The 24,457-nt window shown below is 38.8% G+C and overlaps 1 protein-coding gene across 1 annotated transcript; it reads left to right on the top strand.

Moving 5' to 3' along the window:
• Window positions 1-11,525: 11,525 nt before the first annotated feature.
• Window positions 11,526-12,095, top strand: LOC129777867 (60S ribosomal protein L38). Its single transcript, XM_055784431.1, has 2 exons — window positions 11,526-11,667; window positions 11,759-12,095. The coding sequence occupies exon 2, from the start codon at window positions 11,760-11,762 to the stop codon at window positions 11,970-11,972; it is 213 nt and encodes a 70-aa protein (XP_055640406.1). The 5' UTR covers window positions 11,526-11,667; window position 11,759; the 3' UTR covers window positions 11,973-12,095.
• Window positions 12,096-24,457: the final 12,362 nt, after the last annotated feature.

Raw genomic sequence — 24,457 nt, 5'->3', positions numbered from 1 at the left:
TCCGTGAGGTAAAACGTCAACATCATGCATCCATATGAAATGTCACGATATTGATGCTCGAAAATCAGAAAATCCGGATTTCTGCGTCGTCGGCCATGTTCAGCTGTCATTATGCTCTCAAATGTCATCATATTGTTAATAAAGTTGACCATGTAAGGTCCGCTTTAGTTCCAAATTTCGGAGTCAAAATCATTCGTTACTAGCTGAGAAAAATAGTCTATATATTATACTTATGACAGACATACAGCTGTACTACCGTTGTACTTAGAAAATTGTATGTCTGTCACCATGTACAGCGCTAGAACCATGCAAGTAACTCGGTACAATCGCTGTACCTGTACCGACCTATTTTACCGTTGTACATGGCTACAGTTGTACTGTGCGCAGCGCCACAAATGGTTAGTGGTGGGTAGCATGAACAGACTGAATAAAAAAACTTGGTAAATATTCTTTTCATTGACTTTCTCTTGAGTTAATAACTCAGATTGGAAACTTGTTTGTTGTGTTTGATAGTTTAGACACTAAATAAAAACTTTTTTCATTGAAATATGTGGTGGAAATTGGAAAAATTTCTGATTGTCAGTTTGACATACGGTACAATGTACAACCAAAGTATGTCTGTCATGGTACGATAGTACCTGTACAACGCTGTACTCTTACAGCGCAAGTACAGCTGTATGTCTGTCCCTGGTATTAGGCTGTCAAAAAAGTCCTGCGGTATTTCCGCGAGGTGTCGTTGTAAGCGCGTAGTTCTAGTTGTATTCATTGTATCGAGTCATACTATAGCTTGTGGGAAAGGTGTTTTTGCGCAGTTCTTGGCAGTGTTTTGTTTGGTTAAGTCGTTCGTGAGTTATAGTGTCGCAAATATGGAGCAAAATAAAGGGAAAATCCGACATATTTTACAGTACTACTATGACAAAGGCAAAAATGCATCTCAAGCTGCCAATAAAATTTGTGCAGTTTATGGACCCGATACAGTTTACATTTCCATCGCACAACGATGGTTTCAACGTTTTCGTTCTGGTGTAGAGGTCGTCGAAGATGCGCCACGCTCCGGAAGGCCGTAGCATCGGCCAAGAGCTGGGGATAAGTCATCAAACCGTTATTAACCATTTGAAGAAGCTTGGATTCACAAAGAAGCTCGATGTATGGGTGCCACACACGTTGACGCAAAAAAACATCTTTGACCGTATCGACGCATGTGAATCGCTGCTGAATCGCAACAAAATCAACCCGTTTCTGAAGCGGATGGTGACTGGCGATGAAAAGTGGGTCACTTACGACAACGTGAAGCGCAAACGGTCGTGTTCGAAGCGCGGTGAGCCGGCCCAAACCAAGCCCTCATTAACGGCCAGGAATGTTCTGCTGTGTGTTTGGTGGGATTGTCAAGGAATTATCTATTATGAGCTCCTCCCTATGGCCAAACGCTCAATTCGGACCTGTACTGCCAACAACTGGACCGCTTGAAGGTAGCACTCATGAAGAAGAGGCCATCTTTGATAAACAGAGGCCGCATTGTCTTTTATCAGGACAACGCCAGGCCACACACTTCTTTGGTGACGCGCCAGAAGCTCCGGGAGCTCGGATGGGAGGTTCTTTTGCATCCGCCGTATAGTCCGGACCTTGCACCAAGTGACTACCACCTGTTTTTGTCCATGGCGAACGAGCTTGGTATTCAGAAGTTAGCCACAAAAGAGGCCTGTGAAAATTGGCTATCCGAGTTTTTGACGTAGAACTACGTCTTTCATTAAGGGTGCCAAATCAGAAAACAGGTCACGTTTTTATGAAATAAAGTTAACGTTAATAACTATTTTTGCCGTGAACGGATTTTGGCGATTTACATAGTAAACCAATCGGAAATCCCCTAAGATTTGTTTAATATGCTATACATTAGAATACCCTGGTTTGTAAATGGTTAAAATACATGAAAACATTAAGCGTTTCCATTTTTCCATACATTTGTTCTGTCCTTTGTGTGCTTTCCCGAACAGATCTGTCAATAACGAGCAACTTTTCGACGAGCAACGAAGGGGAAATCGTAGGATTTAAAGTCTCCGTGAACAAAGGAAAAGAAGAACAATGAAGGGGAATACTTGCCTAGAGTATAAACAGTGAATCTCGCTGATGCAAACTTTTATTCGGCATCGGACTGTTGAGCAATCCAGTTCACTTTGCTTTCGCTGCGCTTCGATCTAAGATTGGACCCCACCAGTGGTAATCCAACTTGGATACCGTCGTGTGGTTTTTTCAGTTCGTTTTTGGTGTTATTCGTATCGTGTGTTTTTTTTTCTGCGTCGTGAATTGGACGCTTCGCGTAGTGTGTGATGAGCAAGAAGAAGAGGAAGGCTGGCTCGAGCACTGCAAAAAGCGAACGCATTGCCAGGGGAAATCAAATTTCGAGGCAAGCGTCATCTAGTGAAGCACGCGATGTTGGTGCAGTGAAAAGCGCTCGCACTGAACCGAGCCTTCGCGAGTGTAACACCGCATCGAAAAACAGCGAAGTAGGCGACATCGGCGCGTCGGTCGAAAATGTAATAATAATTCAGTATTTTTCCAAGCAGTTAACATTGTTTGTTTTTAGTCATTATAAGGGCTTCGTTGGTGCCTTTGACATTGCATGAATGCATTAAACTGACGTTATGGCGAAGCAGGCATTAAGGTTGTGCGCCAAAAAATCATTTGGGGAATACCAAGCATCTTGAATGTTGTATTGGAATGTTATAAGTTATTTGGGTTCGCGTGCCAGTCGCAAAACTGCCTTCAACTAGGATTGCGCTAATCTTGATCATGATAAAGCAATGCTACTGTTTTCGAGGTTGTTGATATTAACAAAAATAGTTTATTTCGCTTGTTTAGACACCAAGAAAGTGTAACTTTTTACGAGGCCAGTAATATAAACAGAATCGTTTCTTTTGAGAATAACACAAAATGATGAGAAGTGTTTATATTCCTAGTAGTTTCAAGCCACCAATATATGGCTCTGTATGCATGCTATGGCGAACGCTTGTTTGGCGCTTGGTTTACGTTGTACGAACGACGCCTAGAGGTGCAATTTCACTGAGGCAATACTAAATAACATGTAGCATGATATTTGATACTTGAATGTATTGTCATTGTTGTTGTTTCCTCGCGGTGCCAAAGATATATTGATGTAGTTATGAGATGTGGAATAATGGTGCTGGTGCAACATGTATATAATCGACTGTAGCCGAGTCTATGTCAATTGCGAAAAAAACCAACGGAATAGCGTTCGACGTAAATTTTCAATGCATTGACATGAAATTAATTGCGACTTATGATCAGCTGGTGTATTGTTCTGCGAGGGCAAGAATGAATCATCAATCAATTATCAACTGATTCTACAATAAAAAAAAACATTTCAGAGATTATTCTACTAAGTAGTTATTTCCTAAATTTCACAGCACTATAGAGTAATATCCGAAGGTAAAAACAAGCGACTTATATAAAATAACAGCGTAGTTCTACGTCAACAATGCGGTCTTATCTTGGACACAACCTCCTATAATTTTTTGCCAATAAGGAAGCGAGCTTCTATAACAGGGGTATTATGAAGTTGGCATCTCGTTGGGAACAAGTCATCGAAGAAAACGGCGCATATTTGACTTAAAACAGATGATTGTAACTAATTTTATGAACAAATGAAAATTCAAAAAAAATACCGCAGGACTTTTTTGACAGCCTAATATTATTATTGTTGAATAAAGGTATTTAAGCATTTAAATAATAATAATAAAGGGGTTTAAGCATTTAAATAATATAATTCAATTATTTCCATTGATTTTTCTTAAATTTAGAACTGATTCCATGCTGATTCGAAAGAGAACATTGGAATTTAAGACTGTTGTAGGTGGCGACACCATGAATAGCATTAAATAAACATTGACATTTGACGTGACGGTGCTGCTGCAAGCATGGACTGTATGTGTGAATTGGTGGGGACAGTGATGGAACGTGAACGTTCTCTTCCGTAACGTTCTATGTGAATCACACATTAAACAGGTAACTGAAATGGCCTCAAAATCCAACAATCACCATTTGCGGAAACCTGTTAATCAACTACATAGAGCAACATATTTTTGATTCAAAGAAAATTATTTTCATTTATATTGCATAATTAATTAAATTAATTATTTGTATTTTTGTATAATTTTAATTTAGTTTCTTCAAAACATCTAGCTTTTTCGTTAAGTCAAAGAAGTTTTAATATTGACGTAGGACTACGTCTAACCGGAAGATATAGGGGGTGAAATGGAAATCTAGGCACTGAACAAGTAGGAAAAAATGCAAGATTTGGAACGCTTATAACTCGAGAATTTCTCAATAGATCGCAAAGGTTTTTGCATCAATTGATAGGAAATATATCTACGCATCTATCATAACGAATAACATTTCATTTTTCTTGAGATAAATAATTGAATAATTGTGAAATATCAAGCATTGTCCAAATGCACTATGTGCCCATTTTTGATTGGTCCATTTTGTGCTCCTCAAATCGTACCGACCAAAACGGGTAACCAGAGCAGCAGCGAAATAGAATGAAGCACGATTGGAAAAGAAAAAGAAAAAAATGAACGAAACATTGGTCGCAGTCTCACACATGCGTAATTCTCGAGCCAGCCAGTCAGCTTAAAAATCCCCGCTCCGCTGCCGTAACGATCATTCTCATTCAAACCGTACACCACATCGGTTCGCATCACAACACATCAACAAATCAACCCAAGCAGCCATGTCTGGACATGGTAAAGGAGGAAAAGTGAAGGGAAAGGCAAAATCCCGCTCAAACCGTGTTGATCTGGAGTTCCCCGCAAGGGTAGCTAGGCCGAGCGCGTTAGTACCAGTGCACCAGTCCACCTAGCCGGCGATATATAGTTTCGACCGCCGAAGTGATCGAGTTAGCTGGCAAAGCTGCTCGCGACGATAAGAAAACCCGCATTCGGAACAGAACACATTCGGTTCGGTGGACATCAAGACAACAGGCAGTTGCAGCGAGTGGCGAATGGCAAACGCAATCGCAAAACGGCATCAGGTAGCAGAAGAAAAAAGTTTGTTCTTTATACAAACTGCTTTGGTGGCAAATCCAGAACAAGGCGGCATCGAGGGCGTTCGAAATGGTTTTTTTCAAAACCACGAGTACTAAGTTTCCTAAATTGGAACCATTCCATAAAACAAGGCGCTTTTCAGGGCCATTAAACCTTCCAAAAAAGAGTTTAGGAAATACAGTTCTATGCTTTCTAAAACAATATCCAAAATAATAATAAAACACAAATTGATTTTTTCATAATTTGTTTGCCAGGATATGATGAGTATGTGAATTTGGCAGTTGTTCTGAGCTTATTGATTTTCACCAATTCTTAAATTGCTTCTAGATTGAAAGTACAGTAATTTACACTTATCTCTACATTTAGCTAATTGGACGGACCTGTAATGCGACATATTTATTTGGACATTTTTGTAAACATAGAGTTCGGGGTCCAAATTATGACCCCACATTGAAAGTTGACACTGTACCACTGTCATCGCAAATGTTCAATTACAGGTTAAAATTACCTCCAATCCGATACTGAGTGGTGGTAATGCGACGTGCTATTGAATGTAATTTACTGTAAAATATGTCACAAGCTGAATGGGAAGAAATTTTCCAACTGTGAAAGCTGTGGCGAGTGGCAAATGCAATCGCTAAACAGAAAGGTTTAGCCGAACAAGATGGGGATATCGAGTGATAACAAAACAATAAACTCTTTAGATTGAAGATAATTTTGTGAACCTGAAAAGGACCCTTTTTAGCCTGCATGTGAACGAGCGAACAAATCGTAATGAATGTATTTTATTGCCATCTCTCCCTTTTAACGCTCATTCGTTCGTCTCGTTGGACTCGCCTCTTTGGCTGAGTCTGCCGATTTGTCTCTATCCTGTGAGTGTGTACCGCTAGAGTATAAAACACGCGGACCCCAAAAAAATATCTTATTTTCTTTCAAACCGTAAACCCGTGTGGTTGTACGGCATCGGCATCGTGGACGTAACAAAGGAGGACAAGTTAAGGGAAAGGCAAAGTCTCACTCGAACCGTGCAGGTCTCCAGTTCCCTGTTGGTCGCATTCACTGATTGCTCCGCAAGGGTAACTAGTTGGCTTGCAAAGCTGCTCACGACAATCAGAAAACCCGCATCAAGAACAGAGCAGCTTCGGATCGGCGCTCATCAAGGCAACAATTAGTTTCAGTGAGTGGCAAAGTGTTTCTCCGGCACGTCGCATTAAATGTAATTTACTGAACAATATGTCACAAGCTGGATGGAAAGAAATTTTCCAACTGTGAAAGCTGTGGCGAGTGGCAAACGCAATAGCTAAACAGGAAGGTTTAACCGAACAAGATGGGAATATCGAGTGATAACAAAAACATAACACCAAAGGTTCTTTTCAGAACCATCAACATATTCATAAAGAGTAAACAGTATACTAATCCATTTTTCAGGTAGATAGGTAGGTATTCACGTAGGAGAAGAAAATAAAACAATATATTTAAAATATATATTTAACAAAAGCTGTCCCCTTTGTATAGTCCTACGTCACTCCGGTTATGTCCCCGACATTACCCACCCGTCTTTTTAATTGTAATAAAATTTACTTTCTGGTGCATGTAAGCCTTGCCCAGCAAACATTAAATCGTATAATTTTGCACGTGTCAAGTCTTACAAGAAATCCGAATAAATCATAATCGCATATAATATCAATCAAAGTATATATCGTGTATATTTGAAATCGCATAAAATGTAAAAACTCGATTTTATATACCATTATCAAATTTAGTCGCATATCGGTATAATAAACATCAATTTTATGATGTACATTGTCGTAAAATATATTTAATCCGCATCATATGCGTATATTACGCTGATGCAGTTTGTGTGTCGTATAAGCGTATAATTTAAATCGATTCAGTACGGTAGTAAATCGTGTTGCATGCTGAAGAAAATCATGAAACAGTAAATCATATTAGATCCTAATAAAGGACATATTACATCATATTGAAATGTCAATGAAATGCTGATGCACTCGAAAGTTTCAACCGCTGTTGAATTAAATTGCAGATAGCCGCGCGAGATAGCTGGTGGATGATAATCCAGACGACCGGAGTTCGAACCCATATCGGAGCAGTTTACACCAAACATCAATCTGTGCCATTTTAAACATTCAATTCCACTCCCAACACAAGTCAATCAAACAATTATTATTTCTACAAACATAAATACTCATATATAAAAATGGCGATTCGTGAGGCTATAATAAACATTTCACGAAAATATTTTGCGCCATTTGTTTTTTTTTCTATGTCTGTAATAAATCGTATATGAGTATGGCACAAGTCGCTATTATAGCCGGTCAAAGTTGCATATTCATCCAAACAAATTCGGTAAGCATTTGCCATGTATGTATATGGCCTCCACTTTTGCATGCATATGCCAGTTAGGCGCATTATATGCCAACCAAATTTTAGGGCATATGATGTTATATATACGCTTGTTATGCGATTTAATGTTTGCTGGGTGGTTTAGAAATACCCCAGCAAACATTAAATCGTAAAATTTTGCACGTACTAAGTCTTACAAGAAATCAGAATAAATCATAATCGCATATAATATCAATCAAAGTATGTATCGTGTATATTTGAAATCGCTAAAATGTAAAAACATGATTTTATATACCATTATCAAATTTAGTCGCATATCGGTATAATAAACATCAATTTTATGATGTACATTGTCGTAAAATATATTTAATCCGCATCATATGCGTATATTACGCTGATGCAGTTTGTGTGTCGTATAAGCGTATAATTTAAATCGATTCAGTACTGTAGTAAATCGTGTTGCATGCTGAAGAAAATCATGAAACGGTAAATCATATTAGATCCTAATAAAGAACATATTACATCATATTGAAATGTCAATGAAATGCTGATGCACGCGAAAGTTTTAACCGCTGTTGAATTAAATTTCAGATAGCCGCGCGAGATAGCTGGTGGATGATAATCCAGACGACCGGAGTTCGAACCCACATCGGAGCAGTTTTCTCCAAACATCAATCTGTGTCATTTTAAACATTCATATTCCACTCCCAACATAAGTCAATCAATCAATTATTATTTCTACGAACATAAATACTCATATATAAAAATAGCGATTCGTGAGGTTATAATAAACATTTAACGAAAATATTTTGCGCCATTTGTTTTTTTCTATGTCTGTAATAAATGAGTATGGCAAAAGTCGTATTTGGTGCTTTGACAATTCATGAATATATTCATATTAGATCGCAATTCAATTCCAACATAATCGCTATTATAGACGGTCAAAGTTGCATATTCATCCAAACAAATTCGGTAAGCATTTGCCATGTATGTATATGGCCTCCACTTTTGCATGCATATGCCAGTTAGGCGCATTATATGCCAACCAAATTTTAGGGCATATGATGTTATATATATACGCTTGTTATGCGATTTAATGTTTGCTGGGTGGTCACTTCCTATAGCATTTGAATTATTAGACACCCGAGTCCGGACACCAAAACGAGTTACAGCACACCATTATTTAAATATACCACCGATCATTTCGATTAGTGCTAGTGGAAACTTTTGACATAGGACTACGTCTTTCATTTCTGTACCGGGATATAGGTTCAATGTTTCGAGAATGCGGATGTCAGCTCGATACGGTTTGTTTACAAATGGTGACATTGGCTATGAATTTGATAGCGGAGAAAATGAAATGGTTGATATGGTGTAAGAATATTCCACCATATCAGAGAATCCATGTTGTTTAAGGAAAGCAGGGGTTTCAATATCATTTGTTGACGAATGTCACAATCGATCGTTGATTCTAAATGGCGGGAGGGAGATATTATTTGTATAGGGTATTCTCGAGAAGAAATCGATTCCTTTTTGCTTTTGTCCGCTCGAAAATCTATTTCAAAAATGTTGTTTGATGTTTGCTGAAACCGACACGGTTTGCTGAGGAATGTCGATCGACAATGGAGTGTCTTTGTCAATAAAGGTAGATGAAGAAGAAGTTCGGATTGAGTTGTCCTCAAGGGCCCTTAAGGACAAAGGCTAGAAGCGAATGAACTGCAAACGTTTAACCTTCTTTGCATGTTTTATTCTTTATTAGTGAAATAAATCTAAACAGACATGCCCAACTTAAAGTGAACTTGTTCTTTTATATAACTTTTGGACATTCAATGTTATTACATCAATGTCATCATTATGCAAAGGAGGGTTGAAGTTTCTATAATTCAAAAAGAAGAAGAAGATGAAGAAATCAATTTAGTTGTTATTGCGAAGTGACATGAGAATGGTCTCGCTAGCTCGATAACCACTATGCTCTTCTCTCCCAATCCTATTTGTATTCTGCCGCCGGACTGAACGGAGCCGCATTTTTTTTATAAAAGCAGCAGTTCTATTTGCGCATTTAGCTTCGTGTTCCGTTTGTTTGAAGCGGAAATAACAATGTAGAAAATATTCATTCACCCTTCATATATACTTTTTGTTATAGCATTCACAAAATGATTATTCGCAAATTAAGTAGGACGGTCAATTAAAAATTTTATTTTTAATTTTAAGATGACATTACTACAAAAAATCTCTGACTGTATTTCACTTTTCGCTTTCATTGTATACAGAGATGCCAGGTTTGAAGATATTTGACTTACTTTGGAGACATTTGATTTTGTGTAGACATTTCGGTATGACAGCGTATGTGGGTTTTTGAGTGATATTATTCCATGAAATACTAACTATTGGCCTAAAATATCGTCAAAAGAAGTAGGCCACTGAGGCATCATTCGCTCACTTTTTTATCAGTGTCATTTGTTTACTTTTGTTCTTAGTAATCAACGGAGACTTCAGTCTTGGAATCATTTACTTGCCTTTTTCAAACTTTTCCAAGCAGAAAATTCACAAACATATAGAATGAATTCAACAACAAAGCGACTTTTACTTCAAATTTTTGAGGATCTCAAGCGGTATGAGTACATATTAATTCATTTGTCCACTTGCGCACGAGAATTGGAATGATTGTGACATTGTATTTTTATTATTTTGGGTCTATACTACACAACAGATTAACCTATTAACCTTTGAGTGACCACTTCATAAACCGGAAGGTTTTCCGGTTACATACCGTTTCAATAATTAGTCCTATAGATATGATTTGAGTTACAACCCAAGATTCAAAGGTAAAATAAACAAATTGAGTTAACACAGTTCCGTTTTTGTGGAAGAATTGGGGCTATATTCACTGAAGCAACGGTTTATCAAGCCAATTATCATTTCTAAACTAATAAGCTAAGTTCCCAGTTGCGCAATATATTCTTTGTTAACATTTATTGAAATAAATTCAAAACCTCAAGAAAAGTTTAATTAAATGCGCTATATAACAATACCAATTAGAATAAACATTGAATAAGCTATCAAACTTTGTCCGAAAGTAAGTTATGAATTTTATACTTATGACAGACATTTTATACTTATGACAGACATACAGAACCATGCAAGTACAATCGCTGTACCTGTACCGACCTATTTTTCCGCTGTACATGGCTACAGTTATACTGTGCGCAGCGCCATAGACGGTTAGTGGTGGGTAGCATGAACAAAACGAATCAAAACATTTGGTATACATTCTTTTCATTGACTTTCTCTTGAGTTAATAACTCAGATTGAAACATATTTGTTGTGTTCGATAGTTTGGACGCTAAATAAAAACCTTTTTCATTGAAATATTGGTGAAAATACAATGCAATAAATTCAATCTTCTGATTGTCAGTCTGACATGCGGTACAATGTAAAACCAAAGTATGTGTGTCATGCTATCGTGGTACCTGTACAACGCTGTACACGTACAGCGTTAGTACAGTTGTATGTCTGTCCATGGTATTAGTTTCCTCCGATGTGATTGTAAAGACATTTGTTTGTAATACCAGGGACAGACATACAGCTGTACTTGCGTTGTACGTGTACAGCGTTGTACAGGTACCATCGTACCATGACAGACATACTTTGGTTGTACATTGTACCGTATGTCAAACTGACAATCAGATATTTTTCCAATTTTTATTTAGTGTCTAAACTATCAAACACAACAAAAAAGTTTCCAATCTGAGTTATTAACTTAAAAGAAAGTCAATGAAAAGAACGCTTATCAAGTGATTTGATTCTGCTTGTTCATGCTACCCACCACTAACCGTCTATGGCGCTGCGCACAGTACAACTGTAGCCATGTACAACGGTAAAACAGGTCGGTACAGGTACAGCGATTGTACCGAGTTGCTTGCATGGTTCTAGCGCTGTACATGGTGACAGACATACAATTTTCGAAGTACAACGCAAGTACAGCTGTATGTCTGTCATAAGTATAACATATGAAATTTTTGAAAAAAATATACCTGGCATCCCTGATTGTACACTCCCTCGTGCAACGGATGATTCCGTTTCACAGTATTCCCTTCAGATGGCGCAGCCGTAGTCGGAAGTCTAGTTGCGGCCATGTTTGTGTGTTTTTCTTTCTTTTTCAGGCTGTTCGAAACGTCAACAGCACACACGTTCGGTTCGCGGAGAACATTTTTCGTCTTTTTAGCCATTAATTGCACTTCAAGTGAGTATACTGTATTCCAAATGAAAGTTTCGATCGTGTTGTACTAATGTTGTGTGTTTTTATTATATTCCGTTTGACCCTTTTTCCGCAGAATGCCACAGGAAATTAAAGAAGTGAAAGATTTCTTGATCAAGGCTCGCCGGAAGGATGCCCGTGCCGTCAAGATAAAGAAGAATGAAAACAACACTAAATTCAAGATCCGTTGCTCCCGCTATCTGTACACCCTGGTCGTTCAGGATAAGGAGAAGGCAGAGAAGCTGAAGCAGTCTCTGCCACCGGGTCTGCAGGTTAAGGAAGTCAAGTGAATCGGCGCGTTTGTTAATGTCTTGTTCGATGGTTCTGTGAACTCTCAACATGAAGTGGTAAAGCATAGACCTTATGTGGACATATTTCAATAAAGGTTTGAACGAAGAGAATTCGCTAAAGAGTGTCTTAGGTGTTTTTTTTTAACTCGGAAATTAAATATTAGCATGAATCGAAAAGTCCTGTCGAGGTCTCCAAGAGTGACGATTATGGTGTTCTTTTAAGTAGGTTAGAATGGACTGAGCTGTGAATAATATGATTTTCAAACAATTAAATGAAGGCTTAGTTCTTGTTCGCCATTTATTTCCGATATTAAAAGACGCATTTCCGTTGAATTGTTTCTCGTGGACTACGAGTTCAATAAACTACTTAATAACCATATGTCTGAGGGATTTGAATATGGTTATTGAATTTCAATTGCAAACAAAAGCTGTCCACTGTTGACTTATTGAACCCCATAGCTCGAGTTGCTGAGGTAGTTCCAGGTTTGCGGAACGAACGGTTAGGATTCTGCTTAAAAAATCTCTACCAGCAACTATCTTTTTCTAATTGAAAATGTGTTTCACTTTTTTTCTGTCAATTCAAGGGTCAGATGACCGATATCGGCAATAAGGATCTCATTATAAACAATTCTCAGGATCGAGCAGGTGACGGCCAAAATCCTGCTCTTGGTCCGGAGTAAATGTTGGTTCCCTCGAAAAACTCCCTATGTAAAACGTCAGGTTAAGGGAGTATTCTACCCAGCAAACATTAAATCGTATAATTTTGCACGTGTCAAGTCTTACAAGAAATCCGAATAAATCATAATCGCATATACCCAGCAAACATTAAATCGTATAATTTTGCACGTGTCAAGTCTTACAAGAAATCCGAATAAATCATAATCGCATATAATATCAATCAAAGTATATATCGTGTATATTTGAAATCGCATAAAATGGAAAAACTCGATTTTATATACCATTATCAAATTTAGTCGCATATCGGTATAATAAACATCAATTTTATGATGTACATTGTCGTAAAATATATTTAATCCGCATCATATGCGTATATTACGCTGATGCAGTTTGTGTGTCGTATAAGCGTATAATTTAAATCGATTCAGTACGGTAGTAAATCGTGTTGCATGCTGAAGAAAATCATGAAACAGTAAATCATATTAGATCCTAATAAAGGACATATTACATCATATTAAAATGTCAATGAAATGCTGATGCACTCGAAAGTTTTAACCGCTGTTGAATTAAATTGCAGATAGCCGCGCGAGATAGCTGGTGGATGATAATCCAGACGACCGGAGTTCGAACCCATATCGGAGCAGTTTACACCAAACATCAATCTGTGCCATTTTAAACATTCAATTCCACTCCCAACACAAGTCAATCAAACAATTATTATTTCTACAAACATAAATACTCATATATAAAAATGACGATTCGTGAGGCTATAATAAACATTTCACGAAAATATTTTGCGCCATTTGTTTTTTTTTCTATGTCTGTAATAAATTGTATATGAGTATGGCACAAGTCGCTATTATAGCCGGTCAAAGTTGCATATTCATCCAAACAAATTCGGTAAGCATTTGCCATGTATGTATATGGCCTCCACTTTTGCATGCATATGCCAGTTAGGCGCATTATATGCCAACCAAATTTTAGGGCATATGATGTTATATATACGCTTGTTATGCGATTTAATGTTTGCTGGGTAATATCAATCAAAGTATGTATCGTGTATATTTGAAATCGCATTAAATGTAAAAACTCGATTTTATATACCATTATCATATTAAGTCGCAATTCGGTATAATAAACATCAATTTTATTATGTACATTGTCGTAAAATATGTTTAATCCGCATCATATGCGTATATTACGCTGATGCAGTTTGTGTGTCGTATAAGCGTATAATTTAAATCGATTCAGTACTGTAGTAAATCGTGTTGCAAGCTGAAGAAAATCATGAAACGGTAAATCATATTAGATCCTAATAAAGAACATATTACATCATATTGAAATGTCAATGAAATGCTGATGCACTCGAAAGTTTTAACCGCTGTTGAATTAAATTTCAGATAGCCGCGCGAGAGGTGGATGATAATCCAGACGACCGGAGTTCGAACCCACATCGGAGCAGTTTTCTCCAAACATCAATCTGTGCCATTTTAAACATTCATATTCCACTCCCAACATAAATCAATCAAACAATTATTATTTCTACAAACATAAATACTCATATATAAAAATGACGATTCGTGAGGCTATAATAAATATTTCACGAAAATATTTTGCGCCATTTGTTTTTTTTTCTATGTCTGTAATAAATCGTATATGAGTATGGCAAAAGTCGTATTTGATGCTTTGACAATTCATGAATATATTCATATTAGATCGCAATTCAATTTCAACATAATCGCTATTATATCCGGTCAAAGTTGCATATTCATCCAAACAAATTCGGTAAGCATTTGCCATGTATGTATATGGCCTCCACTTTTGCATGCATATGCCAACCAAATTTTAGGGCATATGATGTTATATATACGCTTGTTAAGCGATTTAATGTTTGCTGGGTAGTGGCTCCTGCAGTCAGCTTTGCAGAGAAATGTGTATCATTAGGATGTTTGTCACCAGTTAGGTGTTTGACTATGAACCAAAAGACTTCGCTACATGTTTGGACAAATTTATTGTACGAATTGCTGCACAACTGCATTTGGTTCGCCGTTGTTAATCACAGCGGCAGCGGCAGCAATTCGACCGTTTCGATCACAAAGCGCCTTGCGTTGATCCCGCAGTTTTTTTTGCGGAACAAAGCGTTCTGAATTATGGATTGGGTATGGAACTGCAGCTCACGTTGGGATGGATAACGCAGCTGTTGGGTTGATTGTTGCTGTTGTTGCATTTGTGGTGGATCAGTTGCATTCTCAACGTTGTTTTTCATTGTTCCTGTTAATTTTTCTGAGAATTTGCATTAGAATTTGTTGCTGAGCAATCATGTTACTGTTGACTTGATTTTGTGTTAGCATGTCAATCAATTGGTAAGGCGTTGATTGTTATTGCAGAGCAAATGAATCAAACGTCTTGTTCAGTTGAATGCTTGCAATGGAATGAAAATTTTATTCTATCTCTTAGCAACTATTAACAATCCTTAGCGACGCGTATTACTATGCTACTACGATTACATTACTCCTCCCTAATCCGCGACGCCTGTTAACATTCGGAACTTCTGTTTCTTTTGAACAGTCATCGGTTTTGTGAACCCGTCAGCTGGCTGTTCAGTTGTAGGCATATAGCTTAGTTTTACAACACCATTTTGCAGGCTATCATGCACGAAATGGTATCGTATACTGACGTGCTTAGTCCGGGGGTTATAAGATCCGTTGTTTGCGATGCTGATTGAAGACTGGTTATCGCAACGTACAGAAATCGGCCTGGCCTCGAAATACTGCGACTGCAAATTGCTCCACCACATAGCTTCCTGAATTGTGCGCGACATAGCCATGTACTCCGCTTCGCAGGACGAGAGGGCTACGGTTGGCTGTTTCTTGACATTCCATGAGATCGCTCCTCCCTGCATCAAGAAAACGTAACCGGTCGTGGATTTCCGGTCATCCGTATCTCCTCCCCAATCGGCATCGCTGTAACCAACTATTTCCGCTGGACCGCTTGCCAAGTACTCTAATCTCTTCGTAGTTGTACCCTTCAGGTACCGAATTATCCTTTTCACCGCTTCCCAGTGAGGACGGCCAGGGTTAGCACTGTACTGGCTCACAACGTTAACGGCGAAAGCAATATCCGGTCGAGTGCCTTGAGCTGCGAAAGATAAACACCCGACTGCTTCTTTGTATGGAACCGACTTCATTTCATGCGTTTCGGATTCCGTCTTCGGTGCCATGGACTTGTCCAACTTGATGCTAGGATCTGTAGGTGTTGCAACTGGGTGAGCCTCGGCCATACCGAAACGATCGATGATGTCTTCGATATAGGATTGTTGATCCAACCACAGCTTGCCTTCTTCACGCTTTCTCGTGATTCTGATCCCGAGACAGTGATGCGCCTCCCCGAGGTCTTTCATTTGGAACCGACTGTGCAGATGAGCCTTCAGTTTCTTCTTTAGCTTCCGATCGTTTGTAAAAATCAAGAGGTCGTCCACGTAGATGGTCACAAACATCATTTTATCCTCATAAACACACCAGTACAAGCAAGGATCTACTCTCGACCGCTTCAATCCGAACTCACGCAGCACCTCATTCAATTGCGCGTTCCATACGCGGCTAGACTGCTTCAGGCTATACAGCGCCTTCTTGAGTCTGCACACTTTTCCGTTTTCTGCTGCGAACCCTTCTGGTTGCAGCATATAAATCTCCTCATCCTTCAACTCGCCCTGAAGAAAAGCTGTGACTGCATCCATTTGGTCGATGTCCAAATTGTACCGCACTGCCAAAGCCATCAAGTATCGGACGGTCGCGTATCGCACGACCGGAGAATACAATTCGTTGTAATCCAGACCAGGTCGTTGAGAGCAGCCCTTCACCACAAGTCGGGCCTTGTATCTCTGAGTCTTCCCGTCGGGACCTTTCTTCGTTCGGAACACCCATTTGTTCCGGATTCCTTTCCGCCCTTCAGGCAGATCTGCGAGCACCCATGTCCTGTTCTCGCTAAGGGAAGCGATCTCTTCGCGCATCGCCACCATCCAGCGATCTCGGTCGGGTCGTCGCAGAACCTCTTCGTAGCTCGTCGGATCATCCATTATATCCTCATCGCTCGTCGTATTTGAGGTTAACTGAGGAGAATGAACACCGCCAGGAAATGAACTGTAATTAACAAAGTCACTGTACTTGCCTGGACAACGACGCTCCCGACCGCTGCGCCTCAACTCCTGCTGTATTTCATCAGCTAGTCTATTTAGTTGCGGTGGGAGCGCATGATCGGCAACGGTATCCTCGTAGTCATCCGCTTCGCTGAACGAACTATCGACACCAATCGCTTCTTCCGCTGGCTCGATATCATCACGATTACCACAAACAACTCCAGCACCAGTCACAGGCTCGACTGTACCACACGCAGGATGGTCACGGAACTCGTCCCAACAAAGCTCCATGAACTCCACCGGCTTCACTGGTTGTTCCACCTCACAAATAACGAAAACTGCACACATCGCACGGCCCTTGCCACGCCTCGGCGGTACTTTCTTCTCCGGACAATTTGCGGCATAATGACCGGGTCTATTGCAGTTAAAACAACAATCGTCTTTGGCCTTAATCGATCCACTGCTCTTACGACGCCTTTGATGCTGTTCGCCACTGTAAAATGCTCCCTCATCACTGCTGTTTCTCGGTCCCTGCTTCGGCTTTACGTCCTGCAGAATCATCGATTTGACTACATCGGCTGACAAAGCTTGACCGGATGCTTCCATGCCCATCACCATAGGAGCATAATACTTTGGCAGTCCCTTTAACAGTAACGATGACAACCAATCGTCACTAACAACAAAATTCATCTCCGCCAGTTTATGGCTCGTTGAAACCATGGCATCCACGTACGCTTCGGTTGTTTGAAAATTTTCCAAACGAATCGAAGTAAGCTGCTGCAGTAAACCGATCCGCCGATAAATACCGTCATCTTGGAATGCCTTTTTTAGCTTGTCCCAAGCTTCCTTCGCATCCTTCGCGGCCAGCACCAAACTGTAGTTTGTCTTCTCCAAACTGAGACAGATGGTGGCCAATGCCCTGAGTTTCGTGTCATTGTCCACAACCTCGTCATCCTGCGGCTCCACCGCACTCCACGTACCTTCTCGGATGAGGGTCATTTTCATCGAGAACGCCCACGTGACGTAGTTTTCCCTTCCCTTTAGTTTTCAATGGCCGGCAACGCCACGGAACCTCCGCCAACTCGAACGCTTCCTGGTCCAGCTGCAGCTCCGTTCGCCCCATCTCCGATACTAGAATTGTTTCGCGACATCTTGACTTCGGATTACTTCGGATTCTCCTTCTTACTTGATACACTTCTTGAGATTAATGCTTCAGTTAAAATAAAACTACTTCTTAACTTCAGTTATGGCCATTTGCCTGGGCCCATAACCTATTGCAGAGCAAATGAATCAAACGTCTTGTTCAGTTGAATGCTTGCAATGGAATGAAAATTTTATTCTATCTCTTAGCAACTATTAACAATCCTTAGCGACGCGTATTACTATGCTACTACGATTACATTAATTGTGATAGCCGGCAATCTGCAATGTAGAATAGCCGGATTTTGTTCCTCTAGCGGAAGTTTATCCGCATTCAACAATTTCGAATTATTCATCGTACAAATCGTCTGGACATGTTTTAAGAAATCCCACCTGCTTTATATCTCGTTTTTATTAAACTGCACAAATCAACACTACAAAAATAAACTCCAACGTTCAGATAACTTTGTATCATGAATTGAACACTAGAGATGGGCAAACCGTTCATGAACTGTTCAAACGAACTGACCGCTGGCTGAACTGTGCATACAGTTCAGAACGAACTGTGTGGGGTGATCGATGTATAAGAGGAAAGAAAACGAACGAGTGATAGATGAATGGTGTTGCAAGGTGAATGGTCCTCAAATTAACGAAGGGAAACAAACGATAGCCCCATGAAACAACAAAAATAAGATGTCTGTACACTGAGAGAAATAATTAGTAAATATAACGAATTTATTGGTAAATACTACCAATCTATAGTCATTTTCGACCGTACTAATAAACACATATGTCAAGCAGAACCATGATTCGGAAGTCCAATATCGGCTACATTTTCTCGCCGAAAATTCACGTATCAGAATTATATCCTTATTATACCTCCGTATTGCCTTATGGGAACAATGAAAATGGTTAATACGCGCTTTTCTCACCAATCTGACAATATCCAAGCTTACTAATGTTATCGAGTAAAATATACTAATCTCTGGTAGGGATGCGGGTTTGTTGACAATATGTACAAAACATTTGTACATTCTACTAATTTTGCATTACCAAATGTATTTAGTAGTTTTCGACCGAGGATTTTTCTAAGGGTATTGTCGTTTTCATAATAAAACGCAGCATTTCAGGATATGATGGTTTTAAATTGAATTGTTTGATTATTGATCATACAAAATTATAATTTCATATTTTTAAGTTGAGAGTTGAGTTGAGTTAACATTTCAGTAAGATTATATGTAAATCGACCTCCCCAAGAAAATACAGTCGAAAACGAAATGTTCCAAACAGTCTTGTTGAACAGTAAATTAATATTCGGGTCGCTGATATGAAACATTTTTTCTATCATATCATATTGTGCTCCATAATGTTGAGATAGGCGTTCGCGTTTTGGTATAGTTTTACTATAGCAGCTATTGCCAAACATCGCAAGAAGATCATACAAAGCTAGTTTGTGCTGAGAAAAGTAAATCACGGTTCGAACTAAACCAAAATTTCAAAATCAATATTTGATTTGAGACATTTTTCACAAAATTCGGAGAACAATTATTTGCTAATAAATAGCATTTTATGAATGAACAGAACAGTCTTACATAACATCCCACACTTTTTTATACTTGCTTTGACATATCCCTTTACTGTGCAAAAGAGTGAGTGAACTGCTCAAAAGAACTAGTTCTCCTAAGTGAACGGTTGGTCAGTGAACAGTTCATTGAAGTGAACCGTTTTGCCCACCTCTATTGAACACGTTCGATACGTAAACACCTCCTGATTGTCAACGATGTCGATAATGTAGTACATCAATAACTTGATCTAGTACGACTGTAAATTGAAAATACGACGAATGGCTCGTACGAAAACAAGGATGGGATTTATATACGTTTCCTATTCGTTCGAAAACTATGATAATCACCCTTATTTCCATGAAATTTTAACTATTGGCCGAAAATATCGTCAAAAGAGGTGAGGCTGTTGTCTATGTGTCATTTGCTCGCTTTTTTATCAGTGCCACTTGTTTACTCTTGTTCTTAGTAATCAACCGAGACTTTTGTTTCGGGGTCATTCACTTGCTTTTTTCTTTTTGACATAGGGCTATGTCTTTGATTTCTATATAGGGGGGTCACTCTACGAAAAATGTAACGTTCATTAAGAGTTTTCAAACGCATATTACTAAAAACAGTTATTGCGACATATGTTGTGATATATATATCATTAGACAGGAAATTTATCCATTAATTTTTTTTTGCTTGATACATGAACAGTGAATATAGTAAAAAAAGTTAACAATTTGACGATTTAATTGGGTTTGTTTTTATTCGATTGCACTATCCACTCTCTTTCTCCCCGACGCAACGAGCAATCTTTTTGCCTGAATTCGGGCGTTAGCTCAAAATGAAAGTTGATGAGTGAATTGAATTATTCTCCATTTACCGATAATACGCATTAATTTTATATTATATTGAATGTTGTCCAATAAATATGTGCTCAATTCATGTTTTTATCGTGTAGGTCTCACTACTAACAATTTGTGTAATTGTGGTACAGGATGTCATAATATCGAGTATGTTGTTTGGTTATGTGAAAATGCAATGAATGAATTTGAATGGCTGCTGATTTAGAGGATCGAAAGGGTATACCCACGTAAATCAGATTATGATAACTTGAGTAGTCGCGATCTTACAGGGCTATAAAGTTATTACAAACAATGTTTCGGACAACGTGGTAACGAAGGAGATAATGCTATTTTTATCCATAATATATTTTTGTAGTCATAGATTGATTTGATTCAGGCTTATATTTATGTAGGTCTTAACTTTTTAGACTTGTGTTTAAAAATGATACATGATGACTCTTTGTCTTCTTCTGCATGATTGAATGACTTTAATGGTATTTTTGTGTACATTTTTGAACAGAATGCGGTACCGAATACTACCACGTTATGTCATCTAACCCGTTTAAAGGATGCAAGTACATACAGGAAACGGTTTTTCCAGGGCATCCATTTGATGTATCAAAAGAGAAAAAAAAGCAATTACTACACACAATCATAGCCCTATGTCAAGATCCTGTTCGTGCCCCTAAGGCTCAGACCCATCAACTTTTTCAAGTAGAAATTCACAAGTTTATAGAATGAATTCAACAACTAATGCGGGCGCTACACGATTCGTCCAACGTTTCACTCGAATATTGGACTCAAACATTTGACCCGAAGAATCGACAAATGTTGAGACGAATGTGCCGCTGAACAACGAATGAATGAACACGGTGAAGTGAATGTTAAGACGCGTCCACATCACGCCAATCGGCCTTGGCCGCCCGATAAAGCCGACTAAATGTGGACGTACCGCCCGGGCTTGCCGAAGTGCCGTAAACCGACTCGAATCAAACTGAACCCAAACCGAAACAATTGGGTCCGGTTCGAGAAAGTCGAACAAAACGAACTATATTAGCGTTGACGACATAGTGCTTCGTGTGTTCGTGATGGCTTCGTGCATGCGATGGGACTTCGGCTTCGTGCACCCGATGGGGCGTCCACAGCGTTGCCAATGTTCCAGTTTAAACTGGATTCTTCCAGTTTTTTTTTCTCGATCCAGTCATCCAGTTGAACCCTAAAATCTTCCAGTTTTTTGGAATATCGTCCAGTTTTATTCAGTTTTTCATATGTGTGCCCTAGTTTTATCCATTTTATGTAAAAAAAAAATACAATGATAATCATTATCTGTCCCTCCCTCTTCCTATCCCTTATGTAATTTTATTTTCTGACATTTTTTATTCGACCTTGGATCGATCTCTCTTTTCTGCGGCAGGTGAGGTTGTAATTCGGTTCTTTCCATTTTGTTCAATCCGTCGGTGTTTTGTCGAAAATTCCAAAACGAAGAGCTTTCCCGAATGGTGGAAACTTATCAAACTACTTTAAAAACAGAGTATCACTTGTACAATATTCATAGAAAGGAAACTTACCCAAAATAGTTCATAGAATCCGCGTGCTATGCTGGCTCTGAGTTTATATAAACATCATCTATAACATAATCCTCCAAAACATTCTGAAGCTCAGAAGGTCATAGAGTAAATGGTTTCCATTGACTTTAATTGATATGAATATAAAACCCAAGTAATCTTGCTTCCGTTTACAACAAATGGATATTAGTTTCTCATAGTCACTCGAAGGAATTTTAGTTCTAAATATAATTAATTTAATTAATGCAAACAAACTCCCCTAAATAGCTAATGCATACTTTGCATAAAATGCATGTGAACCATAGTGTATATTTTGCAAGAAAGCATACTATGCATATTTTTTCAAATGTACTTTCTCGAGCTAGAGGAAATATTTAAGGGCCCCTCATCTTGATCTTGATACCGAAATTTGGTTTGCACAAGCCTAATATAAGATGTAAATTAGCTATGAATAATACAAAAAAAAATGAGAGAAATAGCTTCTCAATACCAAAATTTTATAATTTCAATACCAAAGTACTACTTAAGCAACATTGTTTGTGTTTATTTGAGTATTGAAATAACATTATGAGAAGTTGTTTATGGTATTTTTTTGGTATTTTACCTCGTATCTCATGCTTATCCGTACCTTTTTGAGGTATCGAACTATACGCAGTTTTGCTACGCTCTTCTGTCAGCGATTTTATGGATTTTATGAAGCGATAAATACGAACCTCTTCAAGTTTTGCCCAAATAAAACTATCCCTCAAATATTGTTTCACAGTAATTACAGTTACAGTTTTATGAGCTACTTATAAATACTACACAAAGCATTAAAAAATCTATTTCTCAAGCATTGAAATGTGTAACAGATCAACTTAGATAAATCATAGTCGGTCTTCTTAAGACAAAAAGGTTTCACAGGATCCAGTTTTCTTCCAGTTTTTTTAAGAGTAATCTTCCAGTTTTTTCAAAAATATTATTGGCAACCCTGGGCGTCCACATTACATAACGAACCGAATATGTCGCCTGGTACAGGCCGATCAGCCTCATTCGGCATAATGTGGACGCGCCTTTAGATTCAGGCTAGGCGCAAATTGAGAAGCGTATAGCGCTCGTAAGCGAACGCGAGACTACCAACACGACTCATACGTGCCACAAACGTAGCGTGGTGGAGCGCATATTGAGTCGCAGTTTGGTGTAAATAACTTGCCACTCGCATACAATGATTGATTAACACAGAGTTGCGCGATATATTTATTTACTAACACAATCACCCGACCAGTACAGTCATACAGTGTCAAACCCACGGCGCTATATGATTGTTCACCAACACAACTACCACAACCGGCATAACCAGCACGAGAAACTGTGGTTCAGCCACAGCGTCGCGCGAGTCGTGTCTCACGAGCGCTCCACCATCTCGCGTCATCTGGCCAATTTGCGCCGTTCTATCTGTTTTCATTAGCCACAAAAACAGGCGCTATATCGCGCCAAGTTACTCGCGCTATATGCGTCTCAATTTGCGCCTTGCCTCAATGCAATCGGTCCAAACAATCGGCGAGCATTTGGATCGAATGTTTATTGTTTTTATTTACCATCAAGAACGTTTGGAAACTGAATGACGATGCGAGTATTGAAATTGCTGCCGTAGCAATTGTACTGATATCAGGCTGTATATTAAAAATGCTTGAAATCAAAATTATTACACTGCAATATTTTGCCGAATACTTTGAATTTTATGAACCAATTTTATAGTTCCTTCATCTACAACTTGTAAACAAACCAATCTGTCAATGATAGATTCGGGACGAATTGTGTAGCGGTGTATCGAATGTCATCAAGTGTCGAATCAACGAATGACAAAAATCCTTCGACCCGTGCCACTCGCGTTGGAAGGTAATCCACAACGAACGGATTACCGTCCAACGCGAATACTCGACGCTCGACATTGGAGGTTCGTAGCTCGTCCATCGACTACACGATGCTTCGAACCATCGAGCGTCCAACATTCGGGGTTGTTCGTAGCATCGTATAGCGCCGGCATAAGCGAATTCTACTTCAAATTCTGGAGAACTTCAAGCGGTTAGAGAGTTTTCGAAATAATTGGCGAAATGTTTTATAAAAATGTGTTTTTTCATGATTTTTACTGAAATTAAGACAAGCCGAAAAGTAGAATATTTTTATCGATGCGGGTATAATGGACATGGGGGGAATATGGACAGATCAATAATATACGAAGTGTAGAAGTTTATCGCTCGCGAGAGGAATAATTTCGTTCTCTCTCAGTGTTTGTGCGTCCAGTAACTGAAATAGAACAAAAAGAGAAAGCAATATAAAAAAGAGCCTATTGTCTCTAGTGGACATTAGTTCAGTTGCACTCGAGAATTTGAATGATTTCTATTATTTTGGACCTGCACTGCGTCTCATAACTATAGAACCACTCCAGTTTTCTGAGATGAAATGGAAGATTTGCTATGAGGGGCATTCGAATGTGATTTGAAATGTTATGAAACATTATTTTCTCATGACAAAATCATTGATCAAATTAAAGAAAAATAATTTCAAATTATATTTCATATCTGTTGTCGCACTC

Source organism: Toxorhynchites rutilus, chromosome 3, assembly GCF_029784135.1.
Source record: "Toxorhynchites rutilus septentrionalis strain SRP chromosome 3, ASM2978413v1, whole genome shotgun sequence".
In the NCBI taxonomy this organism is placed as follows: Eukaryota; Metazoa; Arthropoda; class Insecta; order Diptera; family Culicidae; genus Toxorhynchites; species Toxorhynchites rutilus.
The sequence above is the reverse complement of the archived record's forward strand: the minus strand, read 5'-3'. Positions and strand labels throughout refer to the sequence as shown.